Below are 12640 nucleotides of genomic sequence, written 5' to 3' on the forward strand. Positions count from 1 at the left end.
TTTTCTCTCTCTCCAATCGTCTCTTGCTGATAAATGTTCACTGCCATCTTTGTTACGTTTACGTTTTTTGCACGTTTCTTTCTGTTTTCGTTTTCGTTTTTGTTTTTTCTTAATTCATAACACTTTTCTCACCGCCAGACGTAAAATTGTTAATGCGATTGTTATTGTTAATGTTCTCGTTAGCTAATGCTACAGTTGTTTGCACTGCTTGTTGTTGGTTTGCTTATTATTATTACGTATACGTAGCGTGCACACACACTCTCAGAAAGAGATATAGACAACGCGTCGTGGCGTCGTGCTTTTCTTGCTGCTCAGTTGCTCATGAGCAGCAGCTGCCAACTGAATATCTTGGCCTTTGTTTTCGGCTGTCAACTAGCAGCGAACACCAACACTAACACGAACACGAACACCAAACACCAGCAGCAACGGCAGCATCAACACCAACACTAGCTATCATCAGCAGCAACAATAATGCGAGCAACACCTTCAAGATATTGACGACGTCGACTGCGACTGCGACTGCGATGATGTTGCTAATGATGATGGCAACTGCGAGAGCGTCTTATCGTCTCACACACACACACACACGAACACTTGTGCTGATAAGCTGCAGTTTTAACGGTTCTTCAGTATTTTTTTGTTGGTCTCGACTCTCTGCAGCAAAATCAATAGAAATAGGCGCCGTCACGGAATTCACTTCAATGCAGTGCACAGAACAAAACAAAACCTGAACGTGTAGACGACTCGACAAAAGTGCACGGACTGCTCCGCTCGGACTTTGCTGACTCGGACTGCTCGGAGTTCTCGGACTTCTCTTCACTCGTTCACCGTGTTCACCGTGTTCACCGTGTTCCAGGCAAGCGACGCAACTAAAGTGCAGAGAGCAGCAACGCAACTAAATCGCCAGAGGCGCCAGTCGCTGTTTCAGAGGCAGAAACCTCAGACCCCAGACCCCAATTCCTCACTCCCTCGCTCGCCCCTCCTCCGCTCCACAACCACCTCCCTCCTTTACCAAATTCCCTACTGACTGCTGCGGTCAACGTTTGCGTCGACTTTGACGGTAGCGTCACCGTTGCTGTAATCGGTTTTTTATTTATTTTCGTAGTTTATTTTATTTTTCTTTTCTGTGCACGTTTTTTTTTCTCTTTTTTCTGTGTTTCAACTTTTATTTTGGTATTTATTTTGTGCTGAGTTCTTGTTTTGGTTTTTGTGCGCCAAAGTGCTTCTAGGTGCACAGTGGGACAAGTGCCATTAAAGTCTCTGCAAACAATTCGATTAGATTAGCTAGGTGCGTCAGAATTGCTTTAAACTGCACTTTGAACGCAATCTAAACAAAATTGCCTCAACATTTTTTAATCTATCAAATCATTTAGATGACTAAAGGAAATCACCAAATTTTAACTTTTGATTCCACGAGTTGCTTTCTTATTGTCATACTCCAAAAAAATAATTATTGATTTTCATACTTATATTATCACACAAAATGTATATGTGTAAGTTCGTTAATTCAGTTTCACCTTTTTGAAATATTTATTTCTTTTATCAATACAAAAATATTGATACATAGTTTTGTTTTTAAATTTTCATAAATAAACAAACTATTCGAATGGTATGTTTTTTGTTTCGGCTTCCAAAAAATTATAATTGAATTGTTACAAAAAAACGTATGCATAAATTTATTATCATTTGATTCACAGTTCACGATATATGGAAATAATTTCCATACACACACACACACACACACACACAAGGTGATTTAGGCCCACTGCCCCGCAGTTGGAAGCATATAATAAATTGTCTGTTTTTATAAACAAACGTGAATTTTAGCAAAACGAAACAACAAAACGTACACGATATGTATTTTTTTAAATACTAAACGCAACCATAAATTTCAGCTGCGGGCTCGCATTCCACCTCTGTCAATTTGTTGTTATTGTTGTTATGCTAAATACTTTACAGACAATACCATTGATAATTGAATGAAATAATAAACGAAAAACAAAAAAAAAAAAAACAAAACAACACTTTCGCCGTAATATGTGACAGCTTTAAGCTTAACGGATTGAACACTTGACAGTTGCTTTCACCACCACCACAAAAAAAAAAAAACAAAAAAAACAAAATATATAACAAAATTCTACAAAGAATTGATGGGTTGTGCACCACTGTGCCGCTAATGTTTTACACTTTGCGGGTGTTTATCAATGCCTACGGTTATTGCCGCCTATCGCAATGTACACCTTACGTCATGTGTGTGTGTGTGTGTGTGTGTAGGTGAGTGTGCGTGTGTGTGTGTGTGGGTTTGAATGGATGTTGGCCACTTGATTTGTTTTTGTTTGCAGTCGAGTAAAGGCTTTTGTGCTAACTGCAACTGAATTTTCAATTGCAACTGCACCGTTCACAAAATATCGCCATTTGCAAATTTGCAATTTGCTTTTGTCGAGCACGTCACGTACGCGTTTTAATTAAATCGGAAACGAAATCAAAAGCAGCGGCAGCGGCAACAACAGCAACAGCAACAAGAAGCGACGACAACGACAAACAACCAAACAACACTTGACAACAAACTGACAACGAAGAACAACGACAACGAACAACGACAACGACAACGATGGGCCACTTGGCGGCTTCCCGGTTGACACACGACTAACCGTCTAAAACTAGCGCAGCAGCGACAGCAGAAATACGAAATCAAAATAAAATAAAATACGAAAAGCCAAAGCTAAAACCAAAACCAAAAACCAAAACCGAAAACCAAAACACACTCACATAGCACAAAACAACAATACACAAAATAGATGTAACCGAATGCTGAACAGTGCAAGAAGAAGAAAACGAGCTCGAACATCGCAAAACTGGCTAACTCACAAACAAAAGAAAGAAAGACAGAGAGAGAGAGCGAGAGACAGAAGCGAAGGCGATGGCGAAGAAGGAGGTGGAAGAACGGCAGAATGCCGTCAGAGTTTTGCCAGTTTGCCAGCTTTGACGCACCCCTCTTTGTGAGCGGCCCCCGCAAAAAAAAAAAAAACGCGCGACGACAACGACTTTTGAATAATATTTACATTTTGTTGTCTCTCTGCGTATGTGTGTGTGTGTGTGTGCGTTTAAGTGTGTGTGTGTGCCACGGTTTCACGCAGGCGGCCAAAAAGCAAGTTGCGTTGTTAACGTGCGCAAAACAATGTCGAACAACAGCAACAGCAACTGCAGCGGCAACTGGAACGCATGGTTGTGGAGGGGGGGTTGGGGAAGACCAGCTCACACAAAATATAAATGACGAAATTATAGCCAGAGCAGCTACTTAGTTATAAACAATGCACATTAAAATGTGTGGCAGCAGCGCAAACGAAAACGAAACGCGACCAAAAACGCGCGGCAAACGCGCGCGACTTTTACACGTGCTTTACGCGCAAGCATTCTGAATACGAAAAACTGTCTGTTAGCTCACACTCTCTCTCTCGCTCGCACTCTCACACTTTCAGCCCGTCACTCTTCGCCTCTTTCTCGATGTATGGCTGAGTGAGTTGAAATGTGGGCCATCAATTATAAATGAAATGCAGCCTATGAACGAACGCACACACACACACACACACACACACAGGCAGAGAAGTGAACTGAATCCCATGAATACTCTACGAGTGTATTCGAAATGAGTTAATGAGTAGACAACAAGCTAGTGAATGTTAAGTGCATGCTTAAACATATGCGAATATATATTGTATTTACTATATATGTATATACATATATATCAATTGCATAACACGATGCCTCACACGCTGAATAAATCATTAGCATGGGCATTAACACATGCATTAGCATTAGATATTGCATTAGCATATGCATTGGAAATTATATTAGCTTTAGCATAAGCATCAACCATTGCTCTTCCGTTGGCATCATCAGACTTAAGCATTTGCATTATGATTAACACTAGAATACATACCAAATATTGTATTATTTTAGTATCTGCTTTTAACGTATAATATACTAAAATTAGATGAGATGGCAAATTAGTATTAGAATAACAAATATATGCGTTAGTATTAAAACAAACTTTGAAAACAAACATTATCATAATTCCAATTTTTGCTTTTATTGTCAAGATAATTATCATTTGTGAAAAAAAACTAGGATCATGATTTGGATAGGGTTAATATTATGTTTAACATTAACATATTCACTGGTTATTGTATTGACATTATATCCATGAAAATTATTATAATTATTACAGTTCATATAACAAAACTTTGAAATCTTTGCGACTTTTAAATAAAAACCCAAACATTTAGGAGGACAATACTATACTGATCCTCTTAGAACAATTCACGTATTTCTATAATGATTTTTAAATTTATGATTTTCATGCTTTCCACCATTAATAATAATTTATTGTAGTAGTTTTTAAAATCATGATTAATTACTTAAGATTTTTTATAAAATTACTCAAAATTAATCATTATTTATGAAGAAAAAAGCTAAAGGCCTTTGTTAGTGTAAATTTTATTTATATCTAATCGTTTTAAAAAATAAATAAATAGTCAAGAAATAATACAAATATATTTGTTATATATATGTATATATTAAATAATAATATACGATTTCTTTATAATAAAAATTGCTGATAGAATTGAAAATAATTCTCAATATCTTGAACTGGGACAGAAAAAAATTTTCGACGGCCAATCATCTGTTTGCTCTGATAAAACAATAAGAATATATTCATAATCTAGACAAAGCTCATTGGTTCTATAATCGATCTGGTCTGGTTTGCTGACTCTGCTGACTTCATTAGAAGTTAGGAAATCGTCAAGACCCCCATAAAGATCAAACTCTTAATACACAGTACTTCCACAATGAGATCTAATTAAATAGCACAATTCAGTTGATACAACCAACTAAAAGCCACAAAAATAAATGAAATATCAAAGTTTATTATTGCATAGACAAAAATAAAGTTATGATCTCATCACACACAATACTTGATGCGGACTTGATTTACTCGAGCAAAAAGAGCACAACTAACTACGCTAATTTCAATTAAATTCATATATTTGGACTTGGCAAAGAATTAAAAGATATATATATATATATAAATACACTTATACGTATTAGATGAACTAAGCACAGTGAGTTTGATGGCATATCCCCAAAGCAAAAAAATTGTGAATAATATTCTTATGTATAAATGCTAATGAGCTAAGCGGGACTCTCGAGTAAAGTTAGCGATGAAACTGAGCTGGGCGAGGAGCGCAATTCACAGAGCTCCTCCATGAGATCGCGAAAGAGCATCGGATTCACATTGACGCTGACCTTCATGAGGAGAAACCAATCGCCGATGGTCAGATTCCTGAAGACATGCTGCACATGCTGTTTGGTCATGAAACGCAACTGGCTGCGAATCATTAGCTCCCGGAGAGTACGACTCATCATCATGGCCAGACGACACACCAAATTCAAGCCGGACATAATGGCCATGAGGAGGAACCAACACCAGAGGCACACAAAGATCTTCTCGTTCAGAATGTTGAGTGGCAGAATGCAGAGATTATCCATAATGCTGGCCGTGCCACTGGCTCCGTATTTGAGCACTTCGCACTTGGCGATCTTGGGAAAGACCTGCGACGAGATGCGATTCCAGCGATCCCAATCGTACAGCGGGATTGTGGCCAAGGCATGCATGTACTTGCTCCAAAAGCCATTGAGGAACACCTCCAAAGCCAAAATATTAAGCATCTGAACAGAGAGAGAAGTGTTAACAAAAAATTAAGGAGGAGAAAATAAAACTCAGCTACTCACGCTGATAAGGAAATTGAGGAGTTCGCAGAACACATATTTGGCCATATAGCAATAGTGCATATCCTCATAGTCGGTGGTGAAATACTTCACGAGCAATCGCAGTCGTGTGTTGTAAGTCTGCTCGGAGAGCAGAGCTTCGCCCACCTCTGAGCACAGCTGCTTGAGACGCTGCCCCTCCCACACCTTCCACAGGCAAGACGGAAAGTAGAAGACAAACGATTGAAACAGCAGCAAGATGATGACCCACTGATAATACCGCAAATATTCGCGCTGCGTCTGACCCCGTAGCTCCGGACCCACGCCCTCGGCTATGGCCAGAGCTCGGGCATATTCCTCATTGTATTCTGCCAGGCGTCGCATACTCAAGCGACCTGTTGTCGGCGATGGCTTCGGTTGGCTTGGCAGCGGTTGGCGTTCGCTGAAATTGTCAAGCTTAAGGATGTAGGTGCCCATGGTCCAGCAATAGGATTGCACATAGTTGATGTTCTTCTCCTCACTGATGCATTGAATGGGATCCCCAAAATATTGGCGTGCCGATAGCAGCAGCGAGCAGGTCAGCAGGATGACAACGGTGCACTTGGAGTGAATGGTGAAAACGGCATCGTAGATGCGTATCGATTTGAATTGCAGATATTTTGATAGTGGCTTCACTGCCGAATACATTTCATTCGCCTCTGGAAAGAGCTCCCCAACAACTGTGTCCAATTCTCAATGCTCCGCCAGCTGCCAGAATTCTTCTCGACGTTCTCTTGTTAGCTTATTGATGATTGTTGTAATCCTTTTCTTAGTTTATTTTTTGTTTTTCCTAAATTTTACTTGACTTATGCTTTCTCTTTCTGTGACACGGTTGCAACTTTAGAACTTGCACATTAACTTGACAGCCTTGGGGAAGCGACAAAAACGAAATGTTGATTGTCGCTCGGCTTTACATATTTTGTTAGTGCTGCCCCTCATCATTGGATGTACAACTTTACATTTTTCGATAGCATAATTTTTAACTCGTTTTCGTTGTGTTTCCGTTTTTAATTCACTAAAATGACAGATGTCGATAGCCAACCCGAATTAATGTAATGTCTAGAAGCATTGAAAATGTGTTGCATACTTTCAGGCGCACGCAGCAAATTCAACGTGCACTTTCTCTAAAGCATACTTTTAGGTGTTGACTGTAGCTTTGCAGTAGCTTGAATTTGTTTTTTTCGGAACTGTTTCCAAAGAAGGTAACTCTAGAAGTTAATAATAGCTCCTCATTCGGATGACACCTTTTTTAATATTATTTAAAATGTAAAGATAATATGTAGCTTGATGCTTCTAACTGCAGGCATTCCAATCTATTTGTATTGCATACTTTTAGGTGTTTGCTCAAACAAAAAGTTGTGCAGAAAACAATACACATAATTAGATATTTTGTATTACCTAGAAAAAAGTTATAATACACATAATTAAACACACTTTTTCTGTTTTACATTTTATGTTTTTTATTACAAAAAAATACCACGCTGAGGCGAATGATAGTAGAAAAAAAGGAATGCTCTTAATGACTAATGTGTAAGCGTTCACATAACTCTTGTGGTTTATTCAGCCTTAATTAATTTATTTATTTTGTGCGCCCATCACGTCGTCCTCTGCCCGAAGTTCAATTGCCAATTAGTCCAAGTTCAAGAATCCAATTATGGAAGGTATCTGTAATTAGCATAAAATCATTAAGTACGCAACAAACACACAACAACAAAAAAAAAAAAAAACATAATAATAGCAAAGTACATGTACGCATAAGCTAATTAGCATAAATCAATTTAATTTATTTTGTTTTTTGGCCATGGGCCATGGGCGCGTAAAATGACACCCAAAAATGTCGCATTAAACATAATAAAACAATATGCAATAACAAACAACAACAGCGAGGGCATAAAGCAAGTCTCTAAAAAACATTTCGCATTTTTTTTTTTTTTTGTAATGAGTTTGTTTAGATTTATAAATTAATTAAAATGTTAAGTGACATATAGTTTTAAATACCATTTCCGAAGCATTTTGTAATTGATTTGATTACATTTTTTTTTATTCTGGTCAATAAAAGTAATTCGTGACGTCTTCTCAAATTGTATTAATTTTGATATTTATTTCTATTCAAGTGCATTCACTTTTAAATATATACAGAATAGAAATAATAACATGTTTGTTTCAGAGATTTCTCTGTAGAAAATTTACCATAAAATTGTGTTATTAAGCAAATTTTAATCACACTCAGGTTGAGTGAGCAAACCTTCACAGCTATCGAAGTGAATAACCTTTTAGCTGTCAGCTGTGAATCGACAGTACTCAAACGCAATTAGCATTATTCATTCTCTTTTTTTTTGTGTATGTTTATTCAACTTTTTATGGAGTAACGTAGAAGTAATAAAAATCATTTGGCCCATTACAAACACAAAAATTCGAAAAGGTAAAAAGCAAAAACAAAACACGGTGTTCCCTGAACTTGACCTCCATGGCATTCAAACACCAACAACAACACCAGCAACAACAACAACAACAAAGTGTTGAATTGGTGAACACGTCACGAATTGAAATTGAAGTCCAAACACACCGAGATGACGACGACGCAGCTGGCAAACAACGCTGATCATGCGCAGAACTCGAAACGAGGGTTTAATAAATTTTATTTTTTTTTTATTTTTTGTTTTGTTGTTTGCTCTTTTTTTTTAGTTGTTGTTGTGTGGCTGTTGATCGCAAGCCGCCTTTGTGCGTATTTCTGGGTATTTGTAAATAATTTTGTGGCTTTTGTCTTTTTATATTTTGTATTTTGGGGGCGCCTCATCAAACCGCATGCGGAAGTTCTTGAGATGGGAACGAGAAGAGCTTGATAATTATGTATTCCGTGTTGTGCTGGTATCTATTGACGATAATTTTTGGAGTCGTTGAGCTGCTTGCTGTTGTTCGTAATTGTGACTTGCCATTTTCATTTTTCTCAACATGTTCCGCAACGTTGGCCACCATAATAATTAAGATACTGGAGCGTACAGTCTAAGATACAACCCATACAAGCCATTTGTGATATTCTTGAGATACAACTCGTAGCCCAACTTGTTAGCCCTACAAACGAGCCAAAAGCTACAGCGAAAGATACATTTTCAGATACAAGCCAACGAGATACATATTCGTAGATACATTCGTAGATTTGTTGATTTGCCTGGCGACCAAGACACAAAGCGATTGTTATAATTTATGGCATTATGTCTGCCATTATTGTTTATGAGCAACGCTTTGTGTACGAACTCATTTTTGAGTAGCTCAACCCATTGTAACCGAGAGCAATTATAGAAATTTAATTTGGCCAAACGTTTAGTGGAGCACTTAGTCAGACAGTTGAGTTAGTTTGGCCACAATGCAAGAAACTCATACTTAACTTATTTATGCCCAGCCATTTGTATTTGTCTATTCAATTTGCTGCGGCGCCACTCAATGGACATTGTGCAAAGTTCAGTGGCTTTTTCAATTATGTCACAATCTAAACACGAGTCATAATATCTGTGACTAAGAAATGTTTTGTGACTTCATATTATTCCGTGTTTAATAGTTTCGATATATGAAATTATGTTTTAAATTGGTTCGTCTTAATAAATATACATTCAGTATATTCTATTTAGTATATCTTCCAGTTGTTAGTAATATATTTAATTTCAAGTTCTCTAGTAAAAGGACAGTTTCTTACAATTCTAATAAAAGGGATTTTTTATATAAGAAAACAAGTAAGAAAGCTACAGTCGAGTGTACTCGACTGTGAGATACCCGCTACCCATTTTGAATAAAAGATATATATTTTGCGGTATTTTTCTCAAAATATACCGAATATACTGCAAAAATACTAAAATATACCAAATGGTATATTTGGTATGACGATATAGTATCGCATTCAAAATATACCATAAACGGCACAATATACCAGATTGTCAGCCAAAGCAACTAAGACCCCTAGTAAGTTTTTGCCCATACAAACGTATTTCTTTAATAATTTTCACAATTTTTATCTGATCGCAACCAACCGCAGGAATCATAACTACTATAACAATTATTGTATATACCGAAATTTGCAACTCTAGCTTTAAAATTACGTTTGTTATTCGATTTTTTTGATTTGCGGGGGCGGAAGTGGGCGTGGCCAAAATTTTAAGCAAACTTGATCTGTGCGCAAACAAAACAAATGCTGTCAAAAAAAATTATAGTCCTATCTCTTATAGTCTCTGAGATCCAGTGTTTCATACGGACAGACGGACAGACATACAGACGGACATAGCTGATCGTCTCGGCTATTGATGCTGATCAAGAATATATATACTTTATAGGGTCGGAGATGCCTCCTTCTACCTGTTACATACATTTCCTGTCGGCACAAAGTTATAATACTCTTCTATCCTATAGGTGGCGGATATAATAAGGTATATTTTGTATAGGTATAAGGTAAGGTATATTTTGTATATAAGGTATATAGTAGCTTCAATATTACAACTTCAACTTTATATTCAACTTAATTTCTTTATTTAGTGTATTCTATTTGATATATTCTTCATTTAGTACGTAAAAACAGTTTATTAAAATTACAGTTTTCGTCATCATTTAGTATATTCTACTTAGTATATCGTCCAGATTTTAGTAATTTAATGAATTTGATTCCAATTGTTCGTAAAACACGAAGGAAAGCTACTTCAAATATAACAAATAATATACCGCAAAAATACAAAAATATACCGAAGGCTTTATATGGTATATAGATGAAGTACTGCATTCGAAATATACCATAGAGGTCAAAATATACCTGATTATTTTAAAAGCCTAATCTTGGTCGTATATCAAATGATCTTGAAATTAAAATAGGAGATTTTAATATTAAAGAATAAACAAAGAAATATTCTCTAAAACGTTCTTGTTGCTACCCAAAATAATATATATATATAATATATATAAAAATGTTTATTTTTCTTAAAATAAATCATATTTAATATACAATATTGTAGACTCTTGTGCTCTTTCTTTCAGCTGCTTATTAAGTGCAAAGCTAATGTAGCATCACAATCTAGACTTTAATCACAGCGATCAATTAATCGCTTGAGGGAATCCCCAACGAGTCATCATCTGTAGCAATTGCAAATGTAAAAGTACGCTCAACTTTATACATATTCATTGACCTTATAGTTAGTACTATATATGCGATATGAACTGAGAGCAAAAATTTTTAGTATGTTCCATTGGGCAGAATATCTGTAAGATAAATCTTAAATGCGACTTTAGAAATAATTGCTGCAATAAACAAGAGTATACAATTGTATATCTATTATTATTATTCATGCTTGTTTAATAGTGTTTTATTACTTGGTGAATAGATGCACCAAGTTGTTAGCAATGCCTCCTAACAAAAAAAAAAACGTGTTTCTAACATTTCGAATTGAAGTGAACTTGTTAATTAAATTCTTGGCTGTCACTTTGACCCCAGACTAAAAACGACCTTGACTGTGGCCTGATCTACAAGTATACACATACATACATACATATGTATATCTCTTATATAGTAGAGTTATAGATGTATTTAGCTGTTGATCGGGACGCTTAATTAACGTATGAGTGATAAAAGATGAGAAGGTGCACATCTAAAATGAAATTAAATAGAAACAATTGGAAGCGCAGTTTCTGCACACACACACACGCAATAATTCAAATTAATTTGATTTCTAAGAAACTAGTCTGAATTAGCAAAGCAAAACACTAGCAAACAAGCTAGATAAATATCAGACTATAACTAATTTCTTTCATATTTCTTTTTTGGGTAAGATTAATTAATAAATGATAAGTCAAGGCGGAAATCAAATAATAGCTTTGTTCAAATGTCGTAATGCTAAATATTTCCGATTTTTTTGTAAGCTTGATTTATGACCCAAAGCGCGATCATTAAATATGTTAATATTATAGTAAAACGTGATTTATGCTCTCTTTGTTTGCCATGCGACAACACCTTGACCGTGTGCCATGGTAAAGCTGCTAATTAACCGCGATCCAAGCAACAGCAGCACCACAGCAAAAAAAAAAGCAAAATATTGAATTTTTATTGATTAGCGGTGGGATGTGAAAAGTGTGGCCAACTCCTTAACAAACTCACCTTGGTAACAAAGTCATCCTCTGGTTGTTCGTTGGGTGGCGCCATTGCTGCAGTTACAGTTTTGCAAGGCAAAAGTTACAGTTTGAGATGCCGCTACAGTTGCAGATGCAGTGTAAGTACGTTTGCGAGTGCTAGAACCTAACTTAGTTGCAGATGAGTATAATTTGCACAAGCAGTCCATAAATTGTCATTATTTTATGTAATGCACTTCGAACGCGTTCACACAAACAAAAAAAAAGCAAAGCAAAACTAAATAAAATACAATATTTAGTTGAGTTCTAGAGGGGGATCTTTTAAGCTCGATTTGTGAACCGTATCGTCTTGCGTTTAACTTTTAACTGAGAGACAAACAAAAACGCCGATCGCCAGCAAGTTCAATGCGTTTGCCAACGACTCGTCGTCGGTCGCTTCGCGTCGCGCTTCGGGTTTGTTCGTTGACTTCGGCTCTGTGTGGCTTGAGGTGGGTGGCGAGGTGCACGAAAGTGGGCAGGGCGCAACGAAGCTGCTAGCTGGTGTGTTCTGTCGCCTTGTTGGCAAAACTGGTTCTAGTTCTGTTCCGTTTTAGCTCAGACACAAACACGCACACACACACACCTTGCGTTTGGTTCTATGTTTGGATTCTTGTTGTGTAAACTCCCAGATGCCCAGCAACAGGTTGACGTGCCCGCTTTTTATGCTTTATGCTTTTATGTTTTATGCTTTTGA

General features: G+C 36.8%; 1 protein-coding gene across 1 annotated transcript; it reads right to left on the reverse strand.

Annotated features, from left to right (window-relative positions):
* Nucleotides 1–5034: 5034 nt before the first annotated feature.
* LOC117577962 (innexin inx5) lies at nt 5035–6821 on the reverse strand. Its single transcript, XM_034263011.2, has 2 exons — nt 5794–6821; nt 5035–5730 (listed from the first exon to the last, which is right to left on the reverse strand). The coding sequence occupies exons 1-2, from the start codon at nt 6454–6456 to the stop codon at nt 5194–5196; spliced, it is 1200 nt and encodes a 399-aa protein (XP_034118902.1). The 5' UTR covers nt 6457–6821; the 3' UTR covers nt 5035–5193.
* Nucleotides 6822–12640: the final 5819 nt, after the last annotated feature.

Source organism: Drosophila albomicans, chromosome X (genome assembly GCF_009650485.2).
Source record: "Drosophila albomicans strain 15112-1751.03 chromosome X, ASM965048v2, whole genome shotgun sequence".
Classification (NCBI taxonomy): Eukaryota; Metazoa; Arthropoda; class Insecta; order Diptera; family Drosophilidae; genus Drosophila; species Drosophila albomicans.

What these genes read in the sequence shown, in the direction of transcription:
- LOC117577962 (XM_034263011.2), bottom strand. Translation starts at nt 6,456, where the DNA reads ATGTATTCGGCAGTGAAGCCACTATCAAAATATCTGCAATTCAAATCG. An exon ending in TCCTCAATTTCCTTATCAGC is followed by an intron (nt 5,731 to 5,793) that starts GTGAGTAGCTGA and finishes CTCTCTGTTCAG; the next exon opens with ATGCTTAATATTTTGGCTTT.